Here is a 13,531-nt window from a genome sequence, read left to right as displayed (position 1 = left end):
GAAATGCATGTAATGTTGGGTTGAGCATGGATGTTCATTTTGAGTGCAAATGAGTAGTTTTCGATATATTTATGAGAAACTTGTATAACAGTGATATAAATACTCTTATTGAACCACCTTAAAAAAATTTGTGATATGTTATTTTCTTCTTCATCTTAGTCTTGTTATTTAATTGTTTGTGGTAATTCTTAAGGACATTCTAAAATTGCGTTGATTTAACGCAACACGGAACACTAGTGCTAAGAAAGGACACATGGATGTAACTTGGAAGTCTAAGATATATACATATATCTCAATGAAATAAATACTTAATTTACATAATCCTTTGCTGGTTTATAGCTTTAAACCTAAATTGGTTTTTAAACAATTTATAAGTCCTAAACTAAAATGCTTCTAAATGAATTATTTCATAGGCATTTATCGTATGCCTTAGATTTTTCTATCACGGTCTTACATTTTTCATCTTTTTTTCTTACCTGCAAAAAAGTTAGAGATACCATCAGTCATAATATAAGAAGATCGTTTATATGTTGGTCCGACGTAACAACTTATTTTAAGTGCATACGCACCCGAACCTATGAACCAATCTTAAAAGCGAATTAACATCCATGCGACAAATTTACCTTCTGGATAAAAATCTTCATATGCAGAATGTTACTCCAAAATTACATTTGTAACCTATGGTGAAGTTGAAAAGGCATTCATAATATCCAAAATATCCTTTACATTATCTTCAAATATTCAAATAGTAACCAAATTTATAAACAATAAATAATTAGTCATTATATTAACTAAATTAGATATTAATTTAAAGAAAAAAAAATATTAGTATTTAATGTGATTTTTATTATTAATAAAATATTATAAAATAATTTCTAAATTGATATCTAAATTAATTATCAAAGTTTTAGTTACTAATATTTTAAATTCTAAATTAGTCTAAGTTTTAGTTATTAATATTTTATATTTTAAATTAATCTCTAAAAAACTAATAAAAACTAATTTAGAACATAAGTAGTTAGTAACTAAAATTTTAGTAGTTAATAGTTAGATACCAATTTAAAAACTATTTTATACATTTTTATTAATAATAAAAAATTATTTAAATATCAATAATTTTTTAATTTTTAAAATAGTCTTTAATTTAGTCCATACAATAACTAATTATATTGATAATACAATAACTAAGTATTTTGATCTCTAAGATTAATTTTTATTAAAACATTTTCTTACGGTGTATATTTATCTAGAAAAACGTGATAAACTTCCGTTAAGTCGGAGAGACAAGTTTAAAACCTAACTCATGAAGTTATCGCAAATTTGGGCTTCTGGAAAATATGGCTGGACATTCATTGTGGCACACACTTGTATGTTCGTAATCTAGTGGTAGGAAGAAAGACTTCAAAAAAACCAAAGAGGAATATTAAAATTGAAACTATTATGATGGTCTCTTTCCCTCAGAGTGCATCTCTTCACGCCTACAGATACACTAACTCACTCTCCACTTCAAAATCACTCCCAATCGAAACACTACACTCACTCACTCACAACTTCAAAAGAAGATTGTAGATGATAAACAAAACTAGAGAACCTTTTCATTATTTTCTAAAAACATACAACAAGACCTATAAATAATTCTGATTTTGCAAAAAACCAGAATTAACTAAACAACAGAATTATTAAATTTTGTTTAAAATATTGTTATTACAATATGTATTACAATTAATCCCCCTATTAAAAGAACTTTCCCACAAGGCCTTGTAGCATTCCAATTAAAATCTGGAAATTTCTGTTGTAACTAGTTTAGTTCTTGCCAAACTGCATCTTCAGGGTTTGTATGCTGCCACTGAATTAAAACTTTCGTAATAGCTGTATTAACCTTTTTCTTCATTCTTATTTGTTGTTTGGTGTATCTTACCGCAACAATGCCAGATAAATATTGTATGCTGTGAGTGTTTTATCTAGATTCATGCATTGTCCAAGTGAAGAACATCTTAAGGTAGCAAAGAGGGTTGTTAGGTACATAAAAGGAACTATAAACTATGGGATTAAGTTTCAGAAAATTCAGAATTTACTGTTTGTTGGGTATTTTGATAGTGATTCGGGTGGTTCTTTGGATGATATGAAAAGTATTTTAGGGTACTGTTTTAGTCTTGGCATGGGAATTTTTTCATGGTGCTCAAAGAAACAAGAAATTGTTGCACAATCTACAGCAGAAGCTGAATTTATTGCTGCTACAACTGTTGTTAACCAAGTCTTGTGGTTGAAGAAATTTTTAATTGATCTTAATAGGGAGGAGAAGGGAAGTATGTTTGTTGACAATCAAACTGCAATAACTATTTCTCATAACCTGTCTTTCATGGGAAAACCAATCATTTTAACATTAAGTTGTTCTTCTTAAGTGAGATATAGAAAGATGGAGTTGTTGTTCTTGTTTATTTGCAAAACTGAAAACAGGTTGCAGATTTGTTTACCAAGTCACTTCCAGTCAGAAAGTTTGAGTTCTTAAGACAAAATATTGGAGTTTGCAGTTCAAAAATTAAGGAGGAGTGTTAGATATTTTGTTTTTTTTTTTTAACTGCACGTAACTCTTTATTTGTTTTTTCTGTTTCAATTGTTGAATAAGTCTTTCTAAGTATTGTTCCTACACTTTTGACAAAAGCATTTCAGTGAGTTACTAATGTATTGTTAGCCAAGATAATGAATATCTTGCTCTCTTTTATTTCTGTCTACCCTTTATTCTACCATAACAACAACAGTAATGTGTCAAACCTTTCAAGATATCCAACAAGGTCCCTTTTTGCTTCAATCTTGCCAAATCAATGATAGGATCATCAATAGCACCATAATCAAATCGACTCCCTATATCCTTAAGGATCTGTTTCCAAGATTTCTCTTTATTATTAATATTCTGTATGTAATGCCTTTGCCAAGCAAAAGCTTTGCCATCCATGGACAATAATAGCAAGTGGCTTCTTTGAGTTTCAAGGGTTCACTCCAATTCAAAAAATTGTTTTGCCTTAGCTTTCCAGTCCAGAAAATTTGATCCATCAAATGAAGGAAACGAAATCTATGCCCATTCCACGGTGAAACAACCGTGTCTACAGATTCAGCCTACATCTATCCTTTGTCATAGTTTTCTTGGTCATCCTCAAAGCTACAGATGTTGGTGTGAGGCCTTCAATTGACTTTTGTACCATCTCCAAAAATTGTTGCACGCATTCTTGATGATCAGAGAGGTTCTTTTCATAAGAATCTGTACTGGCACGACCGAATCACTCGGTGAGTCGGTAAAAAACGCGATCCCCTCGACCACTAGACCACGATCAGAAGGTCACATGACAACACGTGGCCGACCGACTCATGACGATGAGTCATGGGTCGACCAAGTCAGCAGGGTTAATCCATAATTAAGAGTTGTTTAGCACAATCTTAAACATGAACCAACTTCCTAATCCGGCCCACCAGCGAAGGCCCACTAAGGTAATATAAATAGCACAAATTTCAAGAATCAGGTACGTCATTATCTACAGTACTCTGACAACCGAGTGTCGACACCCTGACTGACTTGAACGTTGCGTTGGAGTGCCTTCTGCAGGTACAACCTCAGCCTATGAGACCAGACGACCGAGAGGAGGAAGGTGAAGCAGCAAGCTGAGAGTGATAACGACCGACCGAAGGGAGGAGCAGAGCAATCGTTCTCTAGGCCCCACACCCGTTCGAGAACAAAATCCATCCTAGTTTCCAATTCTTTTGCAGTCACCATCTTCACCCAACAAGTTGATACCTACCACTTCTTAAAATTGAAACTGATGATACTCTCTTTCCCTCACAGTGCTTCTCGTCACCGCAGAGAACACGTACACTAACTCACTAACCACTCTAAAATCACTCACAACCGAAACATCACACCCACACTCACTCAACTTGAAAAGAAGATTGTTGAGGAAACAAAAAACTAGAGAACCTTTCCATTATTCTCTAAAAAACAAGACCTATATATAGTCTTGGTTTCAACACAACCAGAATTAACTAAACAGAATTATTAAATTTTGTTTAAAAAATTGTTATTACAATAGGTATTACAAGAAAAGAACAATCAGCCCAGATGTGAAGTGTGAACATATACTTCCATGACAATGGTTACTTATGTTATGTTTATCTACACTCAAAGCCTAATCATGTCTTAATATTAAAAGTTTCAAAAAACAGTGAAAATTAAATTAAAAGTTTTTTCCTCTGGTAGGCATCAACCAAAAAGCTAACAGTCATTTTCATCAGTAAATTTTACAGTAATAGAGGCATAGTGTCCAACTGCAACAAATATAAATAAAAAAGTAATATGAAGTATAGGCAGAAACAAATAATAATAGAAAAATCTTTCAATCTAATAAACTGAAGTACAACAGTAAAGAATTACCTCAACCTGTGGACTTTTTCCCCGAAGCAACATATCTACACTTTTGTCAGTCTGCAAAAAGGAAAACAAGATATTATTAAACCGAAATGACATTGTAGCCTACTAAACTCCAATTACTCAATAACCAACTATATCTCTTACCTATCTTAATTATCTTTCGGATATTTTCGGAAACCTATGAATACAGATTGATTCTACACGGAGTACTCACTCAATTCTCTCACTTACTTAATACTCATATATTTCATACTTCCTTTGTTTCCCGTAAGAACAAGATTATTGTTATTGCAGTAATAAATGCTCAACTAACATACCTTATGTGTGAGCCAGTAGTGTCTATCTCTCATCTCAATTAAGAAATCAAATGTTGGAGGTGCTTTCCTCTCAAGAACTGTCTTCGGACAATTTCTCGCTCTGGCTTCTGCGTCTCCCAGAGTAACAGTTTCTATTCCACCAATCTGATAAGGAAAATGGAGGTGAATCTTGAATATTACAATTGCTTAGATGGGTGATATTCAGGTTACGTGAAAACTAAAATTTCGACGAAAATACCATTACAACTTAAAATGGGATTCAGTTTAGGGCCTCTACTGAAAAGCATAACTTATGCAAAACCTAAAGTAAAAAGAGACAAAAATATTGTCTTAAATTAAGTAAAAATTAGGCCACATTAGAGTAAATGCACCATAAGTTCAGTGCACACTTTTCATGCATAACAATGACTTGCATGTCCCTAAACCTTAAACCCCAAGAAAGCAACAAATTGAATTTACAACCACATAAAACTAACATATATTATGTTTATACTAAAAAAAGTGATAGGAAGGAATGTCAGGCCAATTACTCAATGAACCCAGAGATTTCAAAACCTTCTTAAAAAGAGAAAAAGCTACAAATTATCGGATGTTATTGGCACAAGAATATATAAGTTAAAACAAACCAGATCAGAAAGGGTAGGATTCTTAATGATATTCTCAAGCTTCTGCCCATGAGCAGTCCCAATAAGAATGATTCCGCGCTCAGCAATTGATCGGCAAGCATGAGCTTCAGCTTCTGTGCCAATCTCATCAACTATAATCACCTCAGGCATGTGATTTTCCACTGCCTCAATCATCACTCTGTGTTGCATTGATGGCTCCTGCACCTGCATTCTTCTTGCACCACCAATTGCTGCATGTGGGACATTGCCATCACCTCCAATTTCATTGCTAGTATCAACAACCACCTATCAATTTTGCAAGAAGTTATTCTATCATGAGCCTGTCTAAAAAAGTACTATAAGGAAGAAGGAATACGGAGATGCTAAAACATAGGAGAGAGCTTGAACATTAAATAAGGCTTGACCCGCTGGCCATGCTTGTCTCTTGAAAGGGGACTACATGCTTTTCAAGCCTGTGAAATCCTTTTAATTTTCTAGGTGTTGCAACTTGCAACTTTTAACAGCCCCTATACACTATAATTACCAGTGGGTCATTTCCTTAGTGCTTATTTAATTCTAGAAATTAATGTAACATGCAATTAACCATAAGTGGTAATTGCATGCCAGTGGAGTCCTTTTAGTTTCCTGAGTGTTGCAACCTTTGACAGCCCACTTAGACTATAAATAGGGTCTTATGTGTATGTGCAAAGCAAGCTTGAATTATTGAAAAATTGGGTTATCCCTTTTGAGAGAATTGTTTGTATTGGGGTGGGTTCTTGACAGAACCGCCCATAACTTATCAAGGAATTTTTCCAAAACTAGGTTGTGGCATCCTTTCTTGTTTCCATTTCCTCCCTCCGTTCTTTTTAGTTTTTGCTTATTGTCCCCATTTCTATCCTAGAAAGATCCATAAATTGAATTCATGCCAAGTGGATTCACATTAGGTAACAACAATCACCTACCCATTTTGCAAGATTCTATCATGACCCAGTCTAAAAAAGTACTTTAAGGAAGAAAAAATGCTGCGAGATGCAGAAAAATCAGCATACCACTCTTTTGTGAAGCTCCTCAGACAGTACACGAGCAATCTCACGCATAACAGTAGTTTTGCCAACTCCGGGCCTGAGAGAATCCAAGAAAAAGAAGGGAAAAAAATCATCAAATCTTCGTAGAGAAAATGAACAACCTTTTACTACATTATTGGATTGGTGAGTCAATGGACCATGGTAAGTAACTTTTATCACTTATTAGATTGATCTTAACATAAATTTCAAGTCTTCCAAAACCAACAACTTACATCGTATATTGCAATTGATAATGCCAAACACAGAATCCATAAAATATTTTACATTTAAAAAAAATTACCAAATGACACATGTTCTATTTCGATAAAGCTCTCTCTAAGTACTTATAGGATAAGAAAACAGGTAAAATCCATTGAAGTTATCTCATAAATTAAAGTCAACTTATTCACTTGAACATCCGTAGAATAGAAACTTCCTTTTCTAACAACTTACTGAAAATCTCAAGTGTAGTTGATTTTAAGATGAAGGAGAGGAGAAATATAATTCCTTTTACCTTACAAACTATTCATTTTACCAAAAGTAAGATACAGAATCAAATTAATTTCATTTCAAGGAATCCCTTAGCACTTAAACTTGTATCCATTCTTAAAATATCGATAAGAGATAAAAAGGGGAAATACTGTGGTATACCTTCCAACAAACAAAATGCTCTTCCCATATTGAAGCAGGTCATAAACCATGTCAATCTGGCCAGTGATTGCTCTCCCGACCCGACAAGTCAAACCAACTATGTGACCTTTCCTACTCCTAATTGCAGATATTCTGTGCAAAGTACCCTCAATTCCAGCTCTATTGTCCTTCCCAAACTCTCCAACAGCTTGTTCAGCATATTCCAACTCCTTCACAGTTACCTAGCTACACAAATACACTATACAACTCAATGCATATCTGGATATCACATTACATTGATATAAACAATACCACGGAATGAGCAGTGCATAGTATGCATTACCTCTGTGTTCCTTAAACAGTGGCCTCCGTGATTTCCTAAATAACGCGCTTCTGGCAAACGACCCAAATCCAATACAACCTAATGAAATAACGAATGTTTGAGTAGAAAGAAGAACAGTGAATTAAGGATTAAATAAATAGCTTTGAAATTGGAAAGTCACCTCTAGAAGTTGAGAGCGATTCGATTGATCGAGGAGACTAGGATGCAAATCAGATGGAAGGATCTGTAAGAGAGCTTGCATATCGTCTTGGTCGTTGTGAACAAGACAACAAGAGCCTTCAGAAAACGCTTCACATTTCATTTTCAGTGACAGTGCCGTTGTTGCTGCCTTCAAATTCCATGGCAGCGGCAGTGACATAGGCAGCCACGAAGATGAACACCAACAGCTCGTAACTACCATTTGTTTCCTACCTTATCCCAGTTTCCCCTTTCTGTTATTGAATTATGTAGTTTTATTTTTTTATGTTATTCAATTAAAATTTATTGCCACCTAGCATTGTTATTTTGGTAACAAGATTCGTGAACTCCTTAATACTAATAAGTTATGTCAATTTATTCATTAATATTTTTAAGAAGTACAAAAATAAAAAATAATTTTTTTTATTAAATAAACTAGCTCATTTATGAGCTATTTTGTAAAAAAAAAATCATATATTTTAAATTTTAATTTAATTTATGCATAATTAAATTTTAACTTGAAAATATTTATACAGTGTAACACCCTCAAAAATACATTTAACTGTTACAATATAGGTTCTACATATTTCTATACAAGCTTAGAGTTTTTCAAAACATTCCTAATACATTATCAGAACTTATAGAAATACAAATATTTACAATATAAGGTTTACAATACTTAATACACAACAAACATTAGTTCATACATTATTCCAAATGTATGAATTCAATTTCATACCATTTTCATCAAACAATATCATTCAAAACACTATCCAGAACATTCAAAAGTCTATTTAACAAAAATAACACTTAAATATTAAATCATCAAAATCTAATATTTCTAGTTTAAATAATATATATACAAACAACACAATATAAACACATAACATCCCTGCAAGAGAAATTGAATATTGAGACCACGTCCCTTCACATCCAGATCTTCTAGCCTAGGTACTATTAAAAATTAAAATTAGTTTTTCTTACATTAATTGTTTGCTTTCCAAGCAACCTCTAGAATTTTATTATTATCTTGGTATAGATAAACTTCAAGATTTAAGAAACTAATTTAAGTTATCCCACCAAGATTAATGACTAAATCTTATGAAAAAACAAAGAACAAAGGATCTTTTGAGAAAAATAAAATTAATCTATTTGAAAATATATCGAATACAAATTTTTTTAACTTCTCAACAGATTATAAAATAGATAAAAATTGGAAAAAAAAATAAGAGAATAGGAAGAGATTTAGAGAGAGAAAAAGAAAAGAAAAGAGACTCTGTGAGTGTGTCTATGGCTCTGTTTCTTTATTTTTTTTACGCGTCCTTACATTATCTTTATCCTCAATTTTAAAAGGTTTTGTTTAATATATTAAATAAAAATATAATGTTATCAAGTGTGAGTCTCATTAGAGTATTACATTATTATTGATGATGAGGAAATTGTTTCTTTTTCAAAGCTTTGGGTATTAAAATCAAAATATGAAATGAGTCTGGATGATCCCTGTGAAATGATTTTTAAATCAAATTTAATATTGATGAGATGATTAAAGTGGTCATATATTCTATAATCACTTATTAATTGTGGTTTATTGTTTTTTTTTCACATTATATTGGGATATAATGTGTTATGTGTGACATGGAGAGATGATAGGTATGAAATGAGAAGGCTTTTACTAAAGGATGGAGAAGTTTGTGATTAGACCAAGCATTTGAAAACCATATTATATTTAGTGAGATCTTTGCATACTTATATTTATACAAAAAAGAAATTTTTTTCTTTACAAAGAATTTTTTCTTTTTTGTTATCTTTTATTTCAGAAAAATATTAATTTAATAACTTTTTTTTTATTATATTTTATTTAAGAAAAATATTAATTTAACATGCATATTAAAAATACATCAATTTATTGTGTTTTAAATAATATAATTTAAAAATTCTCCATTTCAACACAATACTATCAGTACTCTTTATTATTTAATTATTTAATGTGAAAACATAATAATATATAAATAGTTTTTTTTTTCTTTCTAACTTTTAGTTTTGGACTTTTGCCCTACAATTCCTAACCTAATTAGCATGTTGGATGACAACTTAATTGTAATCTTTCATATGTTTTTGCATATTTATTGAACCTTCGTCTCATACGCGTTCACTAAGTCTCATACAAACTCACCCACTATAATAATTCAAGTAATTGATTATAATTGAATGTCTCTCAAAATGGTTCAATTTCTTACCATTTCGTTGTTTCCTTGTCAATAAGATTCCAAATAAATACTACTTATTAAACAAACCAAAGTTGTTCAAAATAAAATATCAACATTTACAGTGAATATTAAAAATGTACAGAGTGAACTCTTGCTTAATTGTATGAGTTATTAAGCAAGAAGGAAGATTAATTCTAGTCCTAAATACAAATGTGTAGTTGAGAAGAATGTTATTTGAGATGTTAGAAATGTAGTAGAAATCATTAAGTGTGTTATGCTAAAGGATTGAATTGGTATTTGACCGTGGTCAGAGATGGATCCAAAGAGGTAGGTTGCAACAAGTTCAGATTAGTAGGATCAACAGTCAATCTTTTCTCAGGAAGTTGCCTCAATTAGTAAGAGTTTTAGTATTCGTGCATTTTCTCAAATGTTAATGAAAAACCTAGAAACACATTTAATAAAAACAGAATTAAGTTACACTAACCTAGGTAAAACATAATCTATCACTCGGACAACGCATGCTACATAATGCTACATAGGTTTAGATAAAAGAATTATTTTTGGATTAGCATAAAATTAAACAGGAATATACAGTAATTTACTTTACTACTTTATTATGCGAATCACTTAAAACTTGAACACAAAATTATGGCATGAACATAGATGAACGAAAGTGTTGAACTATTTTTTGACAAATAAAACCAAAGACAAGATGAGGAGGAGAAACTCATTCAACCAAACATCATAAATATACTATTAAGAGAGAAAATAATGCAAATAACAACAATACTAATAATATATCCGGATGGTGCAGCAAAAGTGCATCTAATCACTTATAAATACCATTAAACAAGTTTCTACTACTATTGTTTACCAAAGAACTTTAAAAAGAGTCATCGAGAGAGCCATAATAAACTTCTTTTACAGAACAGTACTAAAACAACTATAATTATTCTTGTAATAATCCTCTTCTTCCTGTCTCTGTTTCCCACCGAACTACGGTCGCACATGTCTATAAAGAGGAGTCCTGTTTTTACCTGCCAACATATTAGATGGATAAAATTTAGATAGGAAAAGTTCGAATACAAAGCAATTAAACTTTAAACAGTGAGATCCTAGATTGGGAAGGTCCAACATTTTCACAACTAATATATGCCTTTCAAAGTTTAGTTTTGACACACATCAAATAGTTCCAGAGAATTATTCTATTAAAATGGATACAAGATTCTGTTTTATGTGAATATAGAAAATATTTATACCTGGATGGGATATTAACCAAGAACAACAAAACCTGCAACACAGAAAAAATAAAACTAGACCACAAAGGAAAATAAATAAATCCATCATGCTCAAAGAAGCACATATTCCTCTTTAATGAAGGAAAGAATTTAACTTCAAACCAAATGTTGACAATAGGAGCCGATAGCATTGGTGACGGGTGTTGTGTTATTAATATTAATCAATACATTAATCGATCAGACTCCATCATCCAACAACATAATCAGGCTGCTACCATTTAATTTTGTTCTTGATTTTGGATAAATTATTTTATTAATTAAATAACAAATCTGAGCAACTTGGGTGTAAAATCAAGTAGTAGTTTGCTGTTGCATATCCTGAAAGAACCTAAAATAATTCAATCAAAATAAATCATTCTATGGAAAAAAAAATTACTAATACAGTAGGATGCGAATGAAAGTTCAAGGAACAAAGAATAAGATATGAACAGACAAAACCAAACCAGAGCCGCACAACTAAAAGCATGCATCATACAGAAAAAATCAGAATGTTGTTATGAGATGGCTGAGAGGAAAGTTTAAGATATAAAATTTGCAAACAAATTAATAGCATTTCAAAGTTTGAAAGATCTTGGACGCTTTTAAAACATTTTGAAGACTAACCCAAATTGGGGAGGGAACCAATTCCCAATCCTATAAGGAAAACAATAAATTATTAGTCAACCATTAGACAAAAATAATTCCACACAAAATTCTCTGTGAATGTGACCATGGTCGTGCATCAAAATGAAAATGGTGTTAAAAATCCTTACATGATTTGATTAGTTGCAGTGGAGGTCAGGGAGTACGATAAGGCAACACCAAGCTTTGAACGTAATCAGATGACTTCAGAGAAACCCATTTGTGGGGAATTTCAAAATGCTGTATTAGTAAATCTCTCCTATTACACCAAACAAGTTGGTATTCTGCATGGCATACCAGGATCAGGATATTCCCGTCTTCAGACAAGCACAAGGGACGCGGAATGAGATACCGGGGAAACTCAAAATAATCGTAACTGATGTTCATCAACAGAGTCCAAGATTCATGAACTCCAAACTCCTTCATTTGCCAGAAAACAAAAGATTCTCTATGGTAAATGTGAGAGAGACAGAGGCAACCCCCAAAAACTCCGAGTTCTGAGAAACCTTCCCCTACATCATCCGGCAGCTTAAAGCATGTGTAGGTCTCATTAGCTACGTCAAAGGAAAAATCCACAAACGATTGGGAATTCCCAGTGCCAAGATCTGCCACCCAGTTAAGGGTGCCATTCAGAAACACTCCCTTGGTTTGACGAAACTCTGCAGGGAAATCAGCATCACTGGTTGGAATCTCCCTCCAACAATCATCTCCAAGATTGTAAACTCTAAGCTCTATTTTGTGACATTTCGCATCACTCATCACTGCGGCCACCACCTTATATGTGTCAGTTGAAGCATCGTGGCCAAACGCCATGTTGGCGCACCCGCATTCTATGTAACAAGAGGGTGATTCGTTGGAACTGAGTCTGGTGGCGGGGTTCCAAAATCGGACCCAGATTTCGTCAAGATTAGTATGGATTCTACTCAGACACACCAATCCGTTGCAAACTCCAACGATGTCGTAGTCGACAAAGACTGGTACAGCGTCCTCATGGTTTCCAACAACCGAGAGTGGGTTCTGGAGTAAGCTTTGTGTGGAGGAGCGGTGCAGGGAATGTGCGTCGTCGTACTCGTCGTACTCGCCATACTCACGATACTCGGATAGTGTGTATAGGATTGGGTTGTCTCTTGGTGATCTTTGAAGGTGCAGTTTCACCAGATTGGGATCGAAAACAAAGGAATTCCAATACTTAGAAACGCACCTAAACCGCATCAGAGCCTTCACCGGAATCCGCGACAGTATTTCCATCATCAAATCGTCAGGCATAGTTGGAGAAGCAGAAGTAGCAGCAACCCCACCGACACCGGCACCGGCACCGACATTGCCACCTCTTCTTCTCTTTGGGGAAGCCATGAATTGAAGAATGCAAGAAAAAGATTGAAATGTGTTTGTCGTTTGGGATGAGCTAAATTGTAGTGAAGTGAAGAACTGTGTAAGATTAGAGACAAATATATAGGTTCCGAGCCCTAATAAGAACTCCCAGTTACAGTTCCCCTCCACGCGCTTCCACCTGGCTCCACTGGGCCCACCTGTTAACTTTTCAGAAAATATCTTTAATTTGTAGTCACAAAATATTATTAAAATTTATTACTCTTAGTATTTTATTAAAAAAAATTTATTTATACAGAATATTAAATGAACTAGATTACATATATGACAATAATTAATATAAGGTTTTAATTCATTTATTGTCAATTTTATTGTGTTATATAATTTCATTTGTAGGACTTTATTTATAAATTTCATTATAAGATTTAGGTTTAATTATGCTTGAGCTCTTATGCTAAGTGTCAAAATAAATTGACTCTCGAGATTTTTAAAAAATTAAAAGGTTCAATATAGTATTAAATTT

General features: G+C 32.9%; 2 protein-coding genes across 6 annotated transcripts; both read right to left on the bottom strand.

Moving 5' to 3' along the window:
• Positions 1-260: 260 nt before the first annotated feature.
• Positions 261-7,813, bottom strand: LOC137828037 (P-loop containing nucleoside triphosphate hydrolases superfamily protein). Of its 5 annotated transcripts, none has more exons than XM_068634437.2 (8): positions 7,537-7,813; positions 7,377-7,454; positions 7,055-7,275; positions 6,389-6,461; positions 5,361-5,645; positions 4,735-4,878; positions 4,421-4,471; positions 261-476 (listed from the first exon to the last, which is right to left on the bottom strand). In XM_068634437.2, exons 1-8 carry the CDS (start codon positions 7,774-7,776, stop codon positions 408-410), a joined length of 1,161 nt encoding a protein of 386 aa, XP_068490538.2. In that variant the 5' UTR covers positions 7,777-7,813; the 3' UTR covers positions 261-407. The 5 variants fall into 5 exon arrangements, with proteins under 5 accessions (XP_068490538.2, XP_090161134.1, XP_090161133.1 ...); XM_090305008.1 differs by having other exon boundaries at positions 7,055-7,292; positions 7,537-7,812; XM_090305007.1 differs by having other exon boundaries at positions 7,055-7,279; positions 7,537-7,804.
• Positions 7,814-10,569: 2,756 nt separating this feature from the next.
• LOC137828036 (F-box/kelch-repeat protein At3g23880) lies at positions 10,570-13,113 on the bottom strand. Its single transcript, XM_068634435.2, has 2 exons — positions 11,811-13,113; positions 10,570-10,797 (listed from the first exon to the last, which is right to left on the bottom strand). The coding sequence occupies exon 1, from the start codon at positions 13,030-13,032 to the stop codon at positions 11,836-11,838; it is 1,197 nt and encodes a 398-aa protein (XP_068490536.2). The 5' UTR covers positions 13,033-13,113; the 3' UTR covers positions 10,570-10,797; positions 11,811-11,835.
• Between the last annotated feature and the right edge of the window lie 418 nt (positions 13,114-13,531).

The sequence above is a fragment of the Phaseolus vulgaris genome, chromosome 7, assembly GCF_051622355.1.
Source record: "Phaseolus vulgaris cultivar YP4 chromosome 7, ASM5162235v1, whole genome shotgun sequence".
Taxonomy (NCBI): domain Eukaryota; kingdom Viridiplantae; phylum Streptophyta; class Magnoliopsida; order Fabales; family Fabaceae; genus Phaseolus; species Phaseolus vulgaris.
The sequence above is the reverse complement of the archived record's forward strand: the minus strand, read 5'-3'. Positions and strand labels throughout refer to the sequence as shown.

What these genes read in the sequence shown, in the direction of transcription:
- LOC137828036 (XM_068634435.2), bottom strand. Translation starts at nt 13,032, where the DNA reads ATGGCTTCCCCAAAGAGAAGAAGAGGTGGCAATGTCGGTGCCGGTGCC.
- LOC137828037 (XM_068634437.2), bottom strand. Translation starts at nt 7,776, where the DNA reads ATGGTAGTTACGAGCTGTTGGTGTTCATCTTCGTGGCTGCCTATGTCA. An exon ending in ACTGTTTAAGGAACACAGAG is followed by an intron (nt 7,276 to 7,376) that starts GTAATGCATACT and finishes TTGTGTAGCTAG; the next exon opens with GTAACTGTGAAGGAGTTGGA. An exon ending in GAAAAAGTCCACAGGTTGAG is followed by an intron (nt 477 to 4,420) that starts GTAATTCTTTAC and finishes ACTTTTTTGCAG; the next exon opens with GTAAGAAAAAAAGATGAAAA.